Source organism: Cariama cristata, unplaced genomic scaffold (assembly GCF_000690535.1).
Source record: "Cariama cristata isolate BGI_N322 unplaced genomic scaffold, ASM69053v1 scaffold32131, whole genome shotgun sequence".
In the NCBI taxonomy this organism is placed as follows: Eukaryota; Metazoa; Chordata; class Aves; order Cariamiformes; family Cariamidae; genus Cariama; species Cariama cristata.
The window spans coordinates 2,165-23,305 of NW_009598066.1; the positions used below are offsets into that span (position 1 = coordinate 2,165).

A 21,141-nucleotide genomic window follows, 5' to 3' on the forward strand; every position below is an offset into this window, starting at 1 on the left:
GTACTCAAGAGCTAAAACCTGCTGTGCTTTATGAACAGAAATACTACACATACATAACAAATTGTTATCAATTTCTATGAACCATTTAATATCAAAGCTAATGAATTCTGAGAATTTGAAACTGTAAGTACATTAAAAAAATAACACATTAACAAATAGGAGTTTGACCTTTTACTAGGAGTGGAAATCTACAGTTTTTAAATTAACATTTCCTACTCTATTATTTTCAATCTCTTACCAGGTCTTTCCTTGCCAGTTCCTTTTGACTCAGCAAATTTCTGTATTAAACTCTCAACTGTAGTATTTGTCATGTTGTTAATAAACTCTTCGTGCACCTTCAAAAAAAACCCACACCACACAAAAAAGGAATTTAAAAATAATTAATTGAAAGAATGTAATGAACTTTAAAAAGTGGTTTTCTCTAAAGTTAAGGTTCAAAATACTTGCCTCTAAAATATATTACAGGGTTTCCAGAAATCAACAGGCATTTTTATCAAGGAAATCCTTTCTTTGCTTTAGTATTAGCGAGTATGTGTACAATACAGATACAAATTAGGAATGAAAGAATACAGCTTGAAGATGGGGTCTAGGATCTCCTTCCATCTAAATGACTTGTGTATACATAATTTTCTGAATTTGTCTGCAACACATCCCATTACAATGTCAGGAAGACAACCAGTCTTCTTAAGCCGGCAACAGTTAAGGGTGTGAACTGTTACGACTGTATTATCACAGCTCCCACCTGCTTGAGTAAAAGCATTAATGTTGTAATGCTTTTGTTCAGATAAAGGAACAACCACATGTTGTTAATAAGAAGTTTTTCCAACAAGGCAGTACGTATATGCTTTAGAAATAAATAATGTGACCCTTGTGACCATCACAGAAAACCTCAAAACTGAGGAAAATAGTGACTCTAAGTGTATGCAAATAAAACTACACTTCAAAACATATAAAATTAAGGACTACTTATAAGGATTATTAATTAAACCAACTTCCATCTAAAGAAAAGATTCTATAAAGGCTTCTGTTACTGAAGATCTTTTGCTCATAAAGCCCAAAGTGTATAAAAAATTTGGAAACTTTTCAGAGTTTCAAGTTTTAGTCAAAGAAAGGCACAAGTATCCCGGTACCCCAACTATCTGTGAAATGAGTGCTAATTTAATATCTAGGGAACAGAACTTTAAAATACACTAAAAATTCTTCAAATTGTCAAAATATTTTGTTTTCTGTTAAGACAAAATTTATTCAGACTCCTTTTGTAAATTTTGTGATACTGAACTTTTAAATGCAACAGGAAGCCATAAAAATTTGAGCTTATGTTGAATTTACCATCATTTGAAAGATGATCTTGTAATTACCACAAACACAGTAAGAAATGTTCCATTTAACAGATAGAAAAATATGTAGCATAATCCAAACAAACAAATGATAATATAACAATTACCTCTCCTATTTGTAAATGGATTTCTTTTATGGTATTTGACAATGATTCTATAATCTCTTTCATACGAAGAAGGTGCGTTTCTTCAATGTCTTGAAATTTCTGTAAACCAATACAAGCAATAAATCATAATGAAAATATTTCTTGAAATACTAAACCTTAGACTTTAATAATTAAATACACTAAATGAAAAAAAAAATTCTTTTCAGATTTTGATCATGGTAGTTACAATGTTTAAGAAAGGAAGGTGTGGAATTCAGAGTTATGAAATAATGTACTTCAAAACATAATATATCCTTTTAGAATCATTATCCAATTTTTTTGCTTACTCTTTAAACTTTCATCTATCTTGATTTTTCAAAAAAAATCTGACCTACTTCTACCAAAAGAAAATATGGTTAGAGGAGGTTTAAAAAAACCCAAACAACGCAACAAAAAAATGTTTTCTCCATTACTGAAGTGTCTCGTTTTTTCCGGTAAACCCAGAAATCTTCTTTCTGAATCTGTTTTGCACTTCCTTCTTACCATCCTCTCCTCCTGCTCACAATACACACATGCTTTCTCTTTTTCTGGTTAAGTATATATCCTTTGATTCTTTAAATAAGATTACTTTGAGCTTTAAACTCGCCATACATAATCTTTGCAGTTTGTTCCATTTTACCCAGACTTCCAGCTGACAGCCATTTTAAAATCACTTCCAATGTTTTCAGTGATGCCTTCCTAGCCAAAGATCAGAACAAAAAGTGTCCTCATCCTCCCCAACAGTGAACCATAATTGTCTTGAAATCTTTGTTTACTCCTACTCTTTCCTACTTCTCTTCCTATTTCTGTAACTGACCTTTCAAGTGTGTCCAAACTTTGGAGCACCACTTAATCCTCTCTCTAATTTGTACAGGGTTCTCTGAATACCATCTCTTCACATTTCACACCTCCTGCTACTCTGATTCACAAACATAGCTCCATACAGACAAGTGAAATATTTCTAACTTCTACATTCTTCATCTTTCTTTTGCCATACTTACATACCTCTCTAGCCATCAATCAAGGAGATTAATTTTTTTTTTCCTCCAGCAGCCTTCCTCTTAATTACAGAGCATATGGTCATCCTCTGTAGCCTACTCTGTGATGTTACTTCTTTTACTGATTGCTTTATTATATGAACTGTATTATTTTGCTTTCAAAACTGTCTATCTCTATAATATCTGCTCTCAGTCACCACTGGGGCTTCAACACACGTACACAACATGTCCTTCCAATGCGTGCTGGTTTCCACTACCTAATTTTAACCTAAACACAAAGCCAACTTTTGAGATTATGCCAACGATGTTTCCTTCATGTTTGGTTTGAGCTCCTCATAAAACTTTGCAGAACAGAGGTACCAGTCTCCTTTAAATTATTCTCTATAATGCATATCAAAACAGTTGGCCATTCAGAGATTTTTTTTGTCTCTTATGTCAGTGGAAAGCATCCCTCTCCCACAATTGTTCCCTTCTTTCTTGTTTATTGTTTTATATTTAAGATCTAAAGTCTTTGAAGTAGAGCCATCTTGGTCTTGTATAATACATAATATAAAGAGGTTCTGATTAAAGAATAAAGTTAGGTGCTATAATACAACCACATTATTCGTATCACAGATATAATCATTAACCAATTTATTTACTTTCACTATTGAAAGATAGGTCCATTTTAAAAAGATACACTGAAATGAATGTTAACTCAATTCAAACCAAAAAGATCCTAACTGCCTCCTGCCCCCGCCCCAACACCCCAATCAAAATCCGAAAGAAACACCAAAAAAACAAAGCAGCCCAAAAGCTGTAGCATCAGATATAGTAAAAAGATTTTTTTCCCCTCTCTCTACATCTCAGCCTGGTTTAAATATGTAATACCTACCTAATAACACAAATCAGAAAGCTGAACAAAGAGCACCTTCATATTCTGTCTCTTGACACAAAATAAGCCATTACTTCTCTCATTCTTTTATCACAGTGGATTGTCCAAACGGATTATTTATTTTTTTTTAGTATGTAATGAAAAGCCCAGCTAGTTCACTTGCTGGAAGCCCCTACATTTTCCTTCACTATTTCACTGACAATAAAATCCATTTCAAATACTCTTCATGTTTATATTCTGTCCATTCTAAACAAGAATTCCTTTTCATTACTCACAGCCTTCTTGCTCACTGGGGACAAGTTTACAGTGAGATTTAGCAAGGCCACCTTATTGAAGCCATATTTGTTAAATTTTTTCTCATTGTTTCAGAGAGCAATAAGCCAACTGCTATAAACACAGTCTCCTTCTTGTAAGGTAAGGAATAGACAGCAGACAGCTTTTGTGAGACTAAATAAAGATTTAAAGCAACCTGACTAAACTTGCTCTGCAGTGGATCAGAAGCATCCACAGGATCTGTTTCAATGAGGGTTCAGTAACTTCCAGAGCAACGGAAATAACAAACAGGGCAGGAACTTCTTGATCCAGAAGAGCCACACTTGTATACGACTTGAGACAAACAAACGGAACATTTCAGTATTTTTTCTGGTATTACTTGATTTCTTTGTAGCAAAAAGTGGGGTCTACAGCAGAAGTCAGACTGCACTACAATTTATACAAATCACACAATGATGGAGTTACTGGAATGCTTACTGAGCAAATATAATAGTTACATGAATAGGAACACTACCAAAAAGTTACAATTTTGGGTAGCAGCAGTATGTGTTCACATGTCAGTTTGATTCCATCTACTTTTATTTTTGGAAACTCTCCAGGAGGAATGTTACACTTCAATGATTCTTTTGTTGTTATTCTGTCATACTTGTTTCCAAGAATCATTTAAAGATACGTATCAGTTAAATGTTGCCTAGTCCCCAAATTCTCAAGTGACCATAATCACACATGCCAGTTCCAATCCTAATCCCAGTCAAACCACCTAGGGATACCTGATATGCAAACATTTTAAGTTACAGTGAGAGACACACAATGCTAAGCCAGCAGATGTAAAGGTATAAGGTGGACACATACACAAGTGAGTCCAGGCCAGTGTGTCACACGTTAAATCAGCTTAAAGATGTAATTCTCTACCCTGGGTACCACATTGCCTCTGCCTTCATGACAACGCAAATGCTCATGTGATCTTTTAATAAACCAGACTGCAGGTCTCTTCTGGGTTAAAGACAATGTTCCTTCATACATTAGTTTTAGCTGGATTAGTTCTACAAGGTAGTTCCTCACACAAATACTTGACAAAGGAAGAAGCATGGAATAGGACAACTGCTACTTTTGACAGCAATACTAACTTCAAATATTTATTGAAAACACAGCTTCACACATCAGAGATGAGAGATAAGTACAACAAGCCTTATGGTCCAGACCATGGTACCCATGAATTTTCTTGCTGATCTTTTATTTTTAATAAAGCCTTTTTATATCATTGAGTAACTGCTATCATCACTGTTTTACACTCCACAATTTAAAAAAAAGGTATTTAAAAGTCACAGACTTTTTAAAAGGACAGAAAAATAATGTACATAACCAAACTTAACTCAAATTGAAAAGCAAAGCAGAGGAAGTACAGCTCCTTCAACCAGAACTGAGTCAGGATACTGCACAAAAAGGTGCCTTCTGCGAACTCTTCAAGGAAAGGTTGTCAAGACTCCTAATGTAACAGTCGTGTTAAAAGAATTTTGCAGTAGCATGCATGAGCCGTTCTTTGTTCCAAATGCCTGGACTAGAGGGTGAAGGGTAGAGTTCTGGTATGTGATGTATGTGTTATCCTTTCTCTAACAGCTGTGTTAAGTATCCATTCAGAGATGAACTAGATAAAATTCTAACGAAGTTCTGAAAGTACTAAAGCTGTTCACAGTTTAGAACAGAGCAGCTTTTTACATGTCAACCTACACAATCCCCATGCCGTGAAATCTTAATTTCCAAGGAGTTCAGGAAAACCCTAACATTTTCCCACTTATATGTTAAAAATACAAGTATGACTGAATCTCCGTAATAATTCCATCTACGTCTAAAAATTAATCTTTGAAACTAATGAAAAGATCAAAGAATTTTCATCCAAAAAGAAAATTCCTATCTTGTAAAACCTTTACTAAACCAAGAAACATATACAAATAAATATGCCAACCAGTCCTCAACTATTACTACTACAAGCAGAAATGATGAAATTTGCTTTCTGAAATCTAGGACAGTGGAAAAAAGTCTGCTATCTACAGATTTGAAAAAGAAACTTTAAAATGCAACAAGCAACAGCACATGCAATGATACAGAGAACTTGATGTCCTCTGGAATATAGATTAAAAGTCTTAAAAAAAAAAAAAAAAACAGAACAGAAACTTGAACAGATCTAAGGGCTTTTCACAATCTCAGGTAAACCCTGGGAAGATGCTTTAACAAACTGTAACTAACATGTCTTGCCAGAATGATAATGAAAAAAACATGATACATCCCAATATTAAAACTCCTATGACTGAGTTCTGGGTGTCCCAACAATTCACAGGATTTCCCACATGATCACGATGCACCTACACTACTTCTAGAAGTATTTTTTCTTCCTAAAAATTTCTTCTAAAAGTCTTTCTAGAGTGCTAGTGCTCAAACTGCATCATTCAAGGACAATGTCATCAAAACATGCATGGTCAGTGTTCATATCAGTTTCCAAAGGAGATCATTCTATCTTGAACCAATTTTTCAAAAGCTTTGACTTCAGATGTCTTCAGAGATTAAATGGCATATATTAATCTATTTTAAAGGTAACTCATTTAACATAACTTACCTGGGCAGTTTCTGTCATTTTCTGTTCAAAATCAGATTTAAATGAAGCATATTTCTCCACATATAGTTTATAGGTATCTGTAGCTTTTTTTGATTTAACTGCTGCCTGTAGATCAGTACAAAAAAAGTGTCCAATGTCACACATACAATCTGATACAAGGTTTCTAAAGACACTATTAAAAGCAAGCCTAGGACGATCTATAAGAAATATTGGGGTATATCAAAACAGTGAGGTGAAATAACAAAATTTCAGCACCAAATAACTCAGATTCAAGCCATTAGAGTTTTCTGTTTAAAGCTATACATAAACCTCATAAAAAGGTAACAAAGCAATGACCTCATTTAAATTCATGCCCCTTATCAGCAATGACAAATTTATAATACACTTATTTTGAAATCAAATTTGTATTGATGAAACTAACTACTCAGCTCTTTCCAAATATTTAGATCTGCAACAGAAAAATTGGAAGAAAGCAGGGTTGGAACACAAAGAAAACAGTTATTTGCAAAATTCTGAAAGAGTCAATGGTAAAAAAACCCAAGAGGGTGCAGTTTTCTGTTAGAAACTGAGGAAAAAATTCAAAAGTACAGATGTCACATCAATGGAAATTTTAAGATTTTGATATTTGAAAGTGAAGTTAATGCAGAACATACTGATGGCCAGATTTATGCAGTTTGGTTTATAAAGGTCCTTTTTGGCTTTATAATTTATTGATCTTTTTTTTCCACTATTTGTTGCTAATAACCAAAACCATCTTTCTGGGAGTTTAATACTCATAAAAGACAGAGCAAAATACAGGAAAATTCATATATTACATGGAGAACAAAACTGAATGAAGCGATTGTTTGTGGCAGAGAAAGTTATTTTCAAAGTTTACAGCATGGCACACAAGATGGAGTTTTTCAAACCTTTGATATTCTTGCTATTTCTAAGCTAAAAGCCAATGAAAATAAAAATGGTCTTGAACACCAGGGTTTTCTTCTCCCTTCCTTTTTCAACATGCCTACTTTATCTCATCGAAATTTCCCATCAGTTGTAACTCAAAAGTATTTCTGAATTGTCAGTGACATCAGTAAAGACAGCTGTATATTTACTATTTGTTCTAGTTCTGAATAGCTTTCCTCCCCTCTTTCAAATTAATTTCATCTGTCCCACAGTAAAACCAGAAACTATTTCTCACTTGCAATGACTTGTACACCTGACCAATATCTATAACTTTCAAATTAATTAATACAAAGATGCCCTCTGGAAAGAGAAAGTTATATTCTGCAATTTCCAAGAGAAAAATAACTGAAAATCATGAGTAACAGTATAGCATTAGCACTTGTTCACCTGGGGAAACATCAACCAGGACTTCAAAGGAAGAGGAACCAAAGCTACAGTTCCATTTTTCCAGTTACAAAGAAAGATTAGGTAGATTTTAGTCTCGTAGTCTTCTAAACCCGGCATAACAGAGTCTGAAAATACTTCACTGTATAAAGAGTATGAATCCTTCAGGCAGTAAAAGGACAACATGACAGGTTGTAACAAATCCATCAGTTACTTGTCCTGAATTTTACTTCCTGATTCTCACTCTTGCACATTCACATAGGGGGATTACCAAGAAGAAAACTGTCCTAGCTTGTTTCCCAAATGCCATTTGCTATGCTGAAAGTACAAGGTGTTCTATGAATACTTGCTTTTAAAAATAATTGACTGCTTGGCAGTAAGATGATTCCAAACTTAATCACTGAAAAGGAAGGAAATGCCAAGTTAAAAGTCTTCAAAGATAAGTTTTTTCTTAAAGCATTATTGAACCCCATATTCGTGAGATTTTAACAAAACCAAAACACTCTCCATCTCTTGTAATCATGTTTAATGATGAACAGAATCTGAGTGTTAAGTGCTGAAGAGCATCTACAAACACCAACTACTCAGCAGGATGGACAAAATGATAGAACACATGAACAATGTATGATTAACTTGCAATCTCTTCTGAAAACAGGATATGTCTATTCTCAGGTGCAGCAATTGCTAGAATTCTATTTAGCAGATTTACAGTAAGTGAAAGAAGGAGCAGTCAAGAATTTTTTGTCAAGTCACTATAAATAGAGAAGTTCACATGTCAGAGAACAACAGGAAATTATTACACAAGTTAACACTAACTTTCAGCTGCAATGAAAATTGCAAGATCTCAGATACCTCCTCAGATTCTTCAATAACGTATTTTTCCAAATATTTGGCTTTGTGACAAGCTCTTTGCATATTAGTGAGGATCCCCTGCTTTCTGATAAAGCAGTTATTCTGTGATGTTGATAGAAAATAGTTTTTATGTTGTACTAAAAGTAATAAACCTATTCTCTGCCAAAGAAAAAATAAATACAATCTTTGTCACCACATTTCTGAAATTACAAGTGTAAATTTGAATAAAGACATGACTGAAGAGATGTGATGGTCATGGTTACCTGCTCCCACCGGAAGCATTTCTTAAGTACTTGCAGAGCATTCAACTATGTCCCAATTGTTCAAACAGAAGTTTCTAGGGAAGGTGCATAAAACAGTAAAAAATGGCCTTCATCCTGTAGTGCTTCCTCTTACTCCCTTCTCATGTAGACATCAGTCAGACTGAACATTTTTTTCTTTCCAACTCAACAAGGATCATGTTATATCTTAAAAACAAGTCCAGGCAGCCTTTCCAACTGAAAAGTTTCAATCTATGTACAAGAACTCAGAAAAATTATATTTTGAACAGACTGGCAGGAAAACATCTGCTAACTCACTTATTTCTGATTCGTGTCTAGAATCCAACATTGACTGTCATTTGAGATAGAAGCTAGGAAAAAAAAAGCTAGATTTATATCAAAGATAAAACAATCAGAACATGATCAACAGGATCACTTTTGTCAGTGAAAAGACAATAACGAACTCTATCCACTCCATTAGGTAGCAGTATAAAAGGCAGTAAGACTATTCCAACAAGAAGAGTCCTACACAGATCAGGTAAGTGAAATACGTAGAGGTATCAAGATTTAAAAAGACATAGTTAGAGACAGGGAAACACGACCTCCTTCCTCTACTACTTAGTTTTGTGAAAACAGCAAAAAGTTACAGTGACATCAGCAGGTAAAAGGAGGTGATCTTTCCCCTCTCCTCAGCACTAGTGAGGTCACATCTGAAGTACTGTGTCCAGTTATGGGTTGTCCATTACAAGAAAGACATGGACATACTGGAGAGAGTCCAGTAAAGGGCTGCTAAGATGACGAAGGGACTGGAGCATCCGCCCTATGAGGAAAGGCTGAGAGAGCTGGGATTGTGCAGTCTGGAGATGAGAAGGCTTAGGGAGGATCTTATCATTAGGTACAAATACCTGAAGGGAGGCTACACAGCAGACAGAGCCAGGCTCTTTCTAGTGGTGCCCAATGACAGGACCAGAGGCAATGGGCATAAACTGAAAAATAGGAGGCTCTCTCTTAACATTAGGAAACACTTCTTTCCTGTGAAGGTGACTGAGCCCTGGCACGTGCTGTCCAGAAAGGTTGCAGAGTCTCCACCCTTGGAGATATTTGAAAGCCATCTGGACATGGTCCTGGGCAACTGGCTGTAGGCGGCCCTGCTTGCACAGCAGGGTGGGACAGAATAAGCTCCACAGGTCCCTTCCAACCTTAGCCATTTCGTGATTCTGTGAATGGATCAATCTCCTCTGTAACCCAAGGATAGTACTAAACACAACATCAAGATACTCATCCCTTGTGTTTTTGGTCCATGAAATTGGAACCTTTTAAGTTAACACTGAAAGCAACGTTAACTTGTTTTTGTTCTCAATGGAACAGACTTCAAATACCTGTGTGATTAGCTACTTTGTGTTACTGAAGGGATCACACAAAACCTCCTACTTGTTAAGTCAATAACAAGGGCATTGAGTGTTTGTGTATTTATCTAAGGAAATTTATCCAAAAACATAACAGATGTTGAAACAATTACACACAATTTCTGTAAAAGCCACTAAACAAAATTGCCATATGATGCAGGTATTTACAAAATAAAGAATTAGAACTGCAGTGCAGTTAGAATAGATAAGGAAGTAAGTGTAAACAAAACATAACTAGGTATTCAAAATATCTTGCACATTATGAAATAGCCACAACTGCTACTTTTAATTACTTTTAGCTCTTTCGGAACATTTAACTTACTAATACAAGGTGAATGTGTTACCGATTTACAACACAGTGAATTAAAGTAAGATGTCACAGAACTACCTTATCAACTTCTCTCTGTGTTGCTCCTTCCTTTTTCAAACGTTCCTGTTCAAGACACTTCGCATTGTAGTTTTCCTTTGATTTCTGTAAGGCCTGAGTGATACTTTGAATATTTTGCACTGCTTCCAACGTTCCTGAAACATCTTCTTTAGTCTGCCAAATATCACACGGTTGTCAAAACCAAACCATTTTAATTTTAATGTTAACAAGTCATTGGACATGGATAAGAAAAAAATTAGTAACCTTTTTATAAGCTTTGATTTGTTCATCTCCATACTTGTGAACTTCTTTTATTAGCTCTTGTAATCTCCGCACAAGATCCAAATGACAGCTTGCTAGTTTTTCTGTTGAGGTTTTGAAAACATCCCAAACTGGTGCAAATGTCCTAGATTGAGGAAAATTATATTTAATATTCACCTGGATTTTTTCCTTTTAGTTGGTTATGGGTTTTTTTAATAGCGCTAAAGTATAATTACTAAGTTTACAGAAGTTCACTTCTGTTCCTAAAACTGAAACAACCCAAAACCTCGACAACTGTTATAAATTCTTAATAAAGACATTTAAAATGTACTTGGAATCCTATCTAGTAATTTTTCCATGGTTTATGTTTTACCTGTATTGACTCTAATCAGTGAAACACAGTAAAGTTAACTTAATCTCCTCTATCATCACCACACAATAATACCAAGTGGTATTCCTAAAGATGATGCAAGAGCAGCTCAAAATAATTTAACATGTATTTCTATGTGTATACTTGAATAATGCAAACAAATCAGAAATTACTTGGTTAGTTAAGTTTCTAGTTGTCCCTCATCATTACAGCCACAAGATGCAGGGAAAAAAATATTGGCAAAGACGGTCTGCCACTAAAAAGGATTTACTGATTAACAGAGATTAACCGTATGGCAAAGGAAGGTGGGGGACAGGTCATTCCTCAGATTCAGATTTCTGTAGTGAACAGACTTCTGCTGTTCTAAAGATACACTCCTACCTCAGTTTCCTGGTTAATGCTGCTGAAAAATTGATACTATACATAGCCTTTAAAGCACTCATGTTCAAACTAACATGCAGATACAGAACCTTTGAAGAGCAGCGACAACTGGTATCAAACTATCCACTGACGAAAGCTCCCTACATTTCTAGCTGTGTTTACTACAAATAAAAAATCCAGCCTCATCTAAGAAGTCTGAGTTCTCATTGGCATAACCCTTCTAAGGAAAAAACATCCATTAATAATTCCAGTTTTTAAAAACATAACCTGTGTGTAAAACCTTCATTAAACTGTGGAATAAATGTATTGAAAAGACTGATTATTAACATTTCTGAAGAGAGAGATAACACTCCAGAAAGCAGAAATAATATAAATAAATTGATTGCCACATTTGCAGACCATATGTTTTCTCTTCAGAATAATTACCATAGGCATGGGAGCACAGAATACAAAGTCACATTCTTTATTATGTCTGTAAAGAACTCAATTTTAAACACAGAGGAACAGACAATTCCTTCATGTTTGGGCTTTATTCACAGTTTTAAAAAACACAAAGAACTGTACTGTCTCTGATTCTGTCATAGCTGCATGATACTTTGCATGATTACTGAAGAACAAACAATCATTTTTAAACGTGGCAAAGTTATGCTACCTTTAACATCATCAATAAAATATTCAGAATCAAACTTGATTCTTAACATGTATGCAGTTTTTTATTTCTCTCTTATGTACACTTACTTACCCAAGTTGTGTGTAATTGCTCGCAGATTTGGCTAGTTTTGTCATTGACCTTGAATATGCCTCCTCTATGGTAGCCCTGTCAAAGAAAGCCATCAAAAGCATAACCGAAACTTTGAAGATATTTGGAGATTGATGAATAACCATTCTAAAGGTGCAAAACAGAGGACGTTTTACTTTAGCTGAAAATGTCTCCATCTTAACGGCCTCCCAAAAACTATATGCAAAATCACAGAAGCATATTTTAAAAAAAAAATAAAAAAATCTAAGAACCCCGTGACAGAATGTTGCATGGAACAGAAGCAAGTGAAACCTAGGAACTCAAGACTTGAAAAAGACGATTCTTTCCTTCCTATACTCTCTGCTGTTCCCCTTTGCCTTTAACATTCTTTAGTAACAGAATGAAGTAACATAACAATCACACACCTAGCACTGTCTAAACATCAGAGATTTACAGAGCAACAAAATCAAATATATTTGTCACAAAAACATTAAAATAAACAAACCGAATGCTTACTAAGCAATCACATTAAGTAAAATGGGGTCTTGTCTAGTCTTTTTGTAGGGGTGTGTGTTTTTTTGTTTGCTTGTTCAAGTTCTTTGCATAGTGATATTTGAGTTTGGAAAACATTAAAATAACATGCAATGAAAAGTATTGTGTTCCACTGTTTATACTAATTTTTAAAGAAGGTTGTCTCAACACATTCTGATTTATTTTGGAAAACCTCTTCTCTGCATAAAGTTTCATTGTATTTTCCTGCACTCAAACCCACAATTTTACTTGTATTTTGGAGACTCAGATTCCAAGGGTGAGCACAGATTTCCTCCTTAGAGCCTCTGCCAGGGCAATTGCCATGAAATGTCACACACAATGTATCAGTGACTCCCTACAAGTTCTGTCCCCATCAACCTCCCTCATCCTCTAATTACTAAGGTAAAGATATACACTATTTTAATTTTCCACTCTAAATCAATATTCAATATGTAGTGTCAACTTAGATTTAGAAGCATCTTGGATTTGGGTAAATACTGTAACTGTCGTTTCTTGAAAATGCAAAAGCTTGAAGCAATTTCACTGCTATGTAATATCTTTATTCAGGGGCAAAAGAGAGGAAAAAAGGGAGATGAAGAATTCACTCCTCTCTCAAGTTATACCATGATTAACAACCACTTATTGCTGAGGCACAGGTTTTTATTTCTCTTTTACAGCAACACTTTCCAAGCAAAAGGAATTTTCTTATGAAAATATGAAGCAAAGTAGCAGCAGTTACCTGAAACAGAGGCACATATTTAAACCTACCACTTCCAAAATAACTATCCAGTCAGTTGGACAATCCATTTGGAGAAGAAGATTAAAATACAGTAACTCAATTACATTTTAAATCTCACCTACAAACAACTGCAAAGTTATTCACCATAAGAAAAGTCAATTAACTTTATCCTCCTTCCACATATGTATGTATTTTTGATAAGTAAAAGTTTAAGTTTCCAAGGCTTGGAATTCCTGCTCACTGCACAGCAAAAAGCACATATCCACAGACACCCAGAAGAGACACTGATTTTTATTTAATTACCACAAAGAACAATGTATTTTGATTGATTATCAATAGCTTCTATTAAAGTTTTCTAGGTTTGATAGTCCAGTGCTTTCTCCCCCACTCCCCCCCCCCCCTTTTTTTTTTTTAAGAAAACACAAGGTTTCTCACCAAAATCCACACCTTTTTTCTTTGGAGTAATTTACAGCATACTTACCTGAGCAATCTCCACAAAACAAGTTCTGCAATTTACCACACAATATCAACATACAACAGTTACAAGTACTAACGACGAAAAGATGCTGTTACTGACCAGTTGGGCATGTATATCTACATTTGTCCTATCAACTGACTTTCCAGAGCACTCTGCTGTACACGTTACACACTACAATAGCCTCAGTAAATTAATTTTCATCCACTTGAAAATCTGTCTTTGCTTGGGATTTGTTAAACATTTAAAAGTTAAATGGGAATATATGCATTGCCAGTTTCTTCTGATCAAGGAGATTCTTTTTATGATGCTTACAGGCAAGTGGTGCAGAAAAATGCTTGAAAGACCTCTGGAGAAAAGCCAACACAATAGCTGTTCAGTTCCTAGCTGAGCACAGTAGTTTCTTACATGTAAACAGTTTAGGTATTAAATACACATAAATTCAAGACAGTTCACTTACAAAATCTTCCCAGTACTTAAAAAAGAAAAACCTGCAGGAGCAGCCCAACCTTCTTATATTTTCACTTCTTTAAAAACAAAATTTCTACATGCTTGATCAAGAACAGAACAAAGATGTCTATCTTTCAGCAGACAGATAGATAACCTGCCCCATCCAAGATTTACCAACATACCACAAAATTAACTCTTTCAGGTGACATATTTCTGAACCACAGATCCAACTGTCTCTTGGTTCTTTTAGTACTTGACCATTAACAAATACTCAAAAACAAAAACAAAAAAGTGAAACGTCACTGTTGAAAATTGAGTTGGTATTGACTAACAGAACGCAGCCAAGGAGGAAACCTTCTGCTCCTTCTAGGGATATCCAGTTGGAACAGCAGATACAGTATAGAAATATTATATTATTACAAATGAACATATTTCAAATATTAATTTTTTTTCAGAGAAAACAACTTTGCAATTTCAGAAGGTTCTTAAAGAAGTTTTGAAAGAAAAATCTTAAAGAAACCCTTAAACTTACTATAATTAAAAAAACCACTTTCCCACATCCTATACAATTTTTTTTCTTCATTACATTTCTAAAGCTGGAGAAAAGGGAACAACAGACTCTTCCCCAATTATGCTTCACACAACCAAAACAGTATTTTGGACAGTACAAGTTACAGAGACTGGCTTCATACAGACTCAACTATCTTTCCCTTCTCTTTGAGATGACTCCATAAAAAAAGGCAAATTCTCTGGCTGTCTGGAGATTCCAGCAATCCTGACTGATCAGGTGACTACTGTCAAACAGTACATATAAAGTTAAGTACTCTAACTTGTTGAAAGTACTATCACCAACTCAGATCTGTCTCCTCTATCTATCCAGCGGTTTTCAGTTTTCACTGTCCTATGCCTCCACTTCTGATAAAAACAAGGTCAGTATGTTCAAAAGGAATGGAAGGACAGATGTGAAGAAAGTTGAAATATACGTAAGTTATGTAAGTTCAGTTTTCATAGGGAACAGTTCCAAAAATCAGGTATGTAAAATCAGGGAACAAAAACACTAGATCTAGGAGGCTGCAGAACAATATTCAGACTGTGGAGGAGAGAGGGGAGTAGATAATTGTGTGCAACATCTCTTAATTTCTTTGCAATAAACAAAGATGCAAAACAGAACACAGTCAAGACAATTGGGCTGTTATAAAATACTGTTGAAGTATTGCCCAATCCAATTTATTTTGAGAACAAGAACTTGACCCATGTGAATAAATGCGTGCTACCGAACCATACTTATTTCCTGGGAAACCAACTGACATCACACAGTAACTTCATAATGGTAGTGAAGGACTTCACTGCCTAGATACAGACATTCGTAAACATTTTTACTAAAGTGAGGACACCAAATATTTAAAGTCCATCTGTTTCTTTGAAACTACAAACTATATGCCACAAACTATCGCTAGCTTAGACTTGAAACTCAAGATTCCTTGGATTGTCTAGTCCTTCCAACAGGAGACTGCCCATCACATGTGGACTCTGGAACCCACCTGTTTCTACTCAGTGGAAAGATTTTTGTCATTTTCTCCAATTCACTTGGAAACTACGCAAATGTCAGGGTAAGTGAGTACCTGCCAGATTTGTGGCGGTTACATTTTGTGGAAATTTAAAAGAAATTCTTTATTGAGTTCTATTTGAGGCTGAAACTGAAATTTTGATGAAAAATTCCAGAAAACAAAAGCTGTTTTTTTGGACAGCTTTTACTGCAAGAAACCTTCACTGAAACAGGTCCTCAATCAGTCTCTTACAAGTTTTTTTGCAAGTGTCACTAACTGAACTAAGACAAAATTCTGAAGCAGACGTCCAAGCAGTTTTGTCCAGATGGAAATTCTTATGTTCAACGTAGCAGCAGCAGTTTTCTTTCGCAAAGAAGAACTAAAACCAGCACTAGGTCATCTGTTTTGGAAGCTGTCATATCTGCAGATTTCAGTTCTGTCCCTTTCATCCCATAGAGAAGAAGTTGTCTTACTTTCAGCATGTTATTTTCTTGTCCCTATGTATCACTCCCTTTTTGTCAACAAACCCAACTTCTCAACATCTTAATCTGAAAGAATAATTTTGTTAAGATCATACTAGCAGTTATTAATACCCTAATTCTACATTTGTGGTCAAAAACTTTGTAAGACTGATAATTTTTGCCACTTTGAATTACTTTTTTCTTCCAAACATGATGAAAAATTTGGATTAATTTAAATAAACTGCTGGACACCTGATGTGACACTTCTAGATTTTTAGTCTTGTTTTTCAATTAAAACCTGAAAAATTAGGAGCTTGTTATTAATTGATACTTAAGAGTCACTATTCAGTTCTAAGTGAATGGAATAAACCTAGATATTCTTGTAGGATATAAGAGATATTTTAAAATGCTTATTGATTTTTACATATTTTGCATGTTACTGTTAAACATAATGATAAACTTAAATAAAAAACCATAAGCAGTATATTAAAGATCCAGGATTATCAATGATGAATATTTACCTTTCTCTTATAAAGTCTGCTAAGTCTTTTGTTGACAAATGTCCATGTTTCATGTTGTGATAGAGGACATCAAAGCCATTGTTCCTTTCCCCCTAAAGATTAATAGAAAGAAAGTAGAACTATGAAACACAACATGCTAAAGCAATTACAGAACAAAGTATAGAACCTATGCATTTTAATAACTGATCAAGTTCCATGAAGTGAATGATTTCTAATGCTTCAGCTTTTTACCAAATGCTGTTAGTTCCCTTCAATCCTCTGTATGTAACACAAACTAAAATCACCTCAGCAGCTACTACTACCCTTCTAATGATAACTCTTTTATTACATATTTCTAGGCTAACTTCAAAGCCTTTTATTTTCGAGATTTCTACAGGTCTTGTATTCTTTCACCTCCCATCTTACTAAATGCATACTTAATATTGTACCCTGTCTTCATTCTCTCATATCTTTCACTATTTTCCATGAACTACAATTCACACCTTGGAATCACTGGATATCCCACTTCTCCAATTCTTCATACTTCATGTTTCTTCCTGCTTTTTGTAAAATTGGGAAAAAATCTCTAATCTCTTCCTTCTCACAGGCAGCTTCCCTTTGTCTGTTCTTAAGTTTAGTTTTAAAACTTAAAACATTTTCCAGTGAGTAAGGCGAACCTCACCATTAAAACTGAGACACTGCCCTAAACACTGATTAATAAACTCAACCAGCTTATCATCTTTGGCACTACAGTGAACTTCCTCCAAACAGGAGAAAGCAACAACAGAAATGAAAGGAAGGCAAAGCAAGGCAAAGCATAATAGCACTACTACTATAAAAATTTTCGTGTCAAACTATCCATTCCCCTCCTTCCTTCCAAAAGCTTCAGAGCCATAACGCTGCTGCTACAAAAGATGCAGAAGCATGCCCTCAGGAAAACTGCATGCATGTTCAGAGTAGAAAGGAAAGAAGGATGGGATGGGATGGAATATTTCAGTTGGAAGGGACCTACAACAATCATCTAGTTCAACTGCCTGACCACTTCAGGGCTGACCAGAAGTTAAAGCATGTTAAGGGCATTGTCCAAATGCCCCTTAAAAACTGACAGGCTCAGGGCATCAACCACCTCTCCAGGAAGCCTGTTCCAGTGTTTGACCACCCTCTTGGTAAATAAATGCTTCCTGATGTCCAGTCTAAACCTCCCCTGGTGCAGCTTTGAACCATTCCCACATGTCTATCACTGGATACCAGGGAGAAGAGCTCAGCACCTCCCTCTCTGCTTCCCCTCCTCAGGAAGCTGCAGAGAGCAATGAGGTCGCCTCTTAGCCTCCTCTTCTGCAAACTAGACAAACCCACCCTCCTTAGACTCTCCTCATACAGCACACCTTCCAGTCCTTTCAACAGCTTTGTTGCCCTCCTCTGGATGCATACAAGGACCTCAATGGCCTTAAAATCCTGGACTTTTCACAGTGGCAGCTCTACATCTGGAAAAAAATTTGTTTGTGCAGCCATAAGGCAGAGCTTATCAGGGAAATTATAGAGCTGAAAAATAAAACTGGCAAATAAAAATAAAGATCGGTGATCCAGATCACTATGAGGACACAAACAGCCGCATTGCTCAGCAGAAGAGGCAGAAGCAAGGAGGAGAACGCAGGCAGGGATCTGACAGCCTAAGTAACTGGAAGCAGCCATGGGTGGATGGAAGAACTTCGCAGCAGCCATGGTACTTGGCCCACTTCCGTGAAGTGTTAATTGTACTAGATAATATATCAGACAATAATAAAGCAAGTTGCCTTAAAGGATACCATACATAGACACATAAATATACAAATAATGGATGATTGAAGGTAATTTCATTCAGATTACTAGCCAAGACTATTTGCTTTACTTCCAAGCATCAGGCAAACAAAACCAAACAAACAAAAAGAAAAATCACCTATAAAATCACAGTTCCTAAGGTTGCAGTAAGTTGTAACCTGAAAAAGTTCACCAAAATGCAGATCAGTTTAGCTTAAGTGCAATTACAGAAAGGTCTGTAAAAAGTACAAGCAGAACTAAACTGAATGTGTGAAAATACAGCAAACTCTACAAGGACTATCTACAGAGCAAGGCTTTTGTAAGTTTGGAAAACAAAAGAAGCATAAGAACACCAATCAGTAAGTAATGTTTTTTATTTTTTTAGATGTTGTCTTATTCTTTCAAGTACCAGTCTAAACAGTTCATTCCCCTTTCACTCCTATCCCATTTTTCCTTGTAGTTTGAAGCCCACAATAATTTTGACTACTACTGCAATAACAAGTAGCTTATTAACTTTCTGTATTTACCTAATACAAACTCTGAATGCTACCACATTACAAAAACACCAGAATAACTCTACAATTAAGACCTCAACTATATTTGCAATTACAATACAAAATAAAATTCTCACTTAACTACTCCAAAGTTGTTACTATACCCAAATTTGGAGATAAGCATTTACAAATTAGCGTTAGGCATTTCTTCCAGAAAAACTAATAAAATTCTCATTAAGAAATGTTCTTTCCCTTTGCCTTAAGGTGTTTCTTCTAGCTAAACCAACACATTGATCAAAATGTGCGAGCACAGACTGCTTCTGAACTTTTCATAATGGAAGCTCTAATGGGGACTTTTCTATACCGGAGTTCCATAAATTTCCTGCCACTTTAGAAATACCGGAAGGGTAGCATAGCCACGACCCAGCCCCTGGCTGCAGCCTTCCTGATGGTTGATAACGTGCAAGAAATGTAACTTTGCAAAACCTTTAGAGAATGGAACGAGCCAGAACAATGAATTCCCATGATCATCTTGTTCCCTAACTATAACTGAAGGTTACTGGAAAGGAACTCATTCTTCCACTTAAATGAAGTTTCCTAATTAGTCCTAATCTTGTTCCTGACTTCACACTGAATAGCAGAAAGCACAACAGAGTAACAGAATAGATACTTTCCTCAATTAAAAAAAGTCCCCTGAAAGCCACATCTTTTATACATTATCAAGAGTTATCAGAGGTTAAGAGGCTATGTGAAAAATATATGAAGGCTTAATCAAAGCAGCAAGTCCAAAGCAAGCTCACAGATTTGAGGGCCTATGTGGTTCAAGCTTGGCACAACTAAATGATGTTTTCACTTATATTCACAAGTGTAGCCTACCTCCCCAGTATCAGACTCTACTTATAAGCAGAAACATTGAGACTTCAAAGCTGTTCAATAATTTACATGATCAAGGTTTCTGACGATTAATCTGACGACAATTCTATAAATTTCATTATCTTCTACTTGTGTTTGGAGACATAAGTGTATCTATGTCAAACTAAGTATGGCATCTCAGAGCAGAGGGCAGACATTTTTCTGCTTAGGAAAAGCTATCCAGCCTATCCAGAACTCCTTCATACAGGTAGTTACGTTCAGGAAGAGTAGTTCAAATAATTCATACAATAAGCATCAGAGGTAAGGCTCTGTATTCAAGATAAAGACAGAGATGCACGCTCTGGCTAAGAGGAAAAATTTACAAAAACCAAGTATGTATCCTCTTACACGCATATGTGCCATCAACACTATTTATTTGTATTTTGGTTGCTTTTCCTCAATTCTGCCCCTCCCCACACACATTGTAAAAAATTCTGTACAGGGAAATTGTGCATCTGGCCAATTTTTCTTCATTAAGTGTTTTTACCTGCTCACTCCTGGTGGCAACAGTAGCGGCTGGGATCACTAAAAGCCCAGCACCAGCCTACTTAAAAATAAATAAATGCAGCACATAGCAGAGGGAACTGAAGAGGCCTTCCACTCCCATTCAGAAGCAATTACCATCCAGTGGTATGACAGACGGACAGTGCAGTCAGATGCAGAATCTTCTAGAAGTTGCATCTTGGAGAAAGACGAACCTCTGTTGTCACAAATAACATCAGGTTCTATGCAACAGACTTCCAGATCAGTCTGAAATACCATTCTGAATGTCATTTTGGAGGTAAAACACCATCTGTTGAGGATGATTCCATTGTTACTCAACAGAAAACAACTGTAAAACTGTGTAAGAGAATGCAAAATGTAAACGGTCCCCTCTCCATATAGGTTCCATTTAATGACTTTTAAGTTCATGATCAGTTTTTTCTTTCTTCCCTAGAGCTAACAAAATTCTCTCTTCAGAAGTTGGTGTTCTTGTTGAGGTTTTGCATTTTCCATTACCATAAGAGAACTCTTTTGTGTATACAGTATAGACGTCCACTGACAGCCAGCCA

At 35.6% G+C, this 21,141-nt stretch overlaps 1 protein-coding gene across 1 annotated transcript; it reads right to left on the bottom strand.

The window, feature by feature from the left end:
- Positions 1-238: 238 nt before the first annotated feature.
- Positions 239-20,851, bottom strand: LOC104168538 (FCH domain only protein 2-like; the record flags this gene model as incomplete). The annotated part of the gene is made up of 8 exons (XM_009709154.1): positions 20,711-20,851; positions 16,908-16,999; positions 12,187-12,261; positions 10,697-10,838; positions 10,454-10,606; positions 6,219-6,323; positions 1,445-1,543; positions 239-335 (listed from the first exon to the last, which is right to left on the bottom strand). Coding segments are annotated over exons 1-8 (904 nt in total), but the record flags the coding sequence as incomplete, so codon positions are not given.
- Between the last annotated feature and the right edge of the window lie 290 nt (positions 20,852-21,141).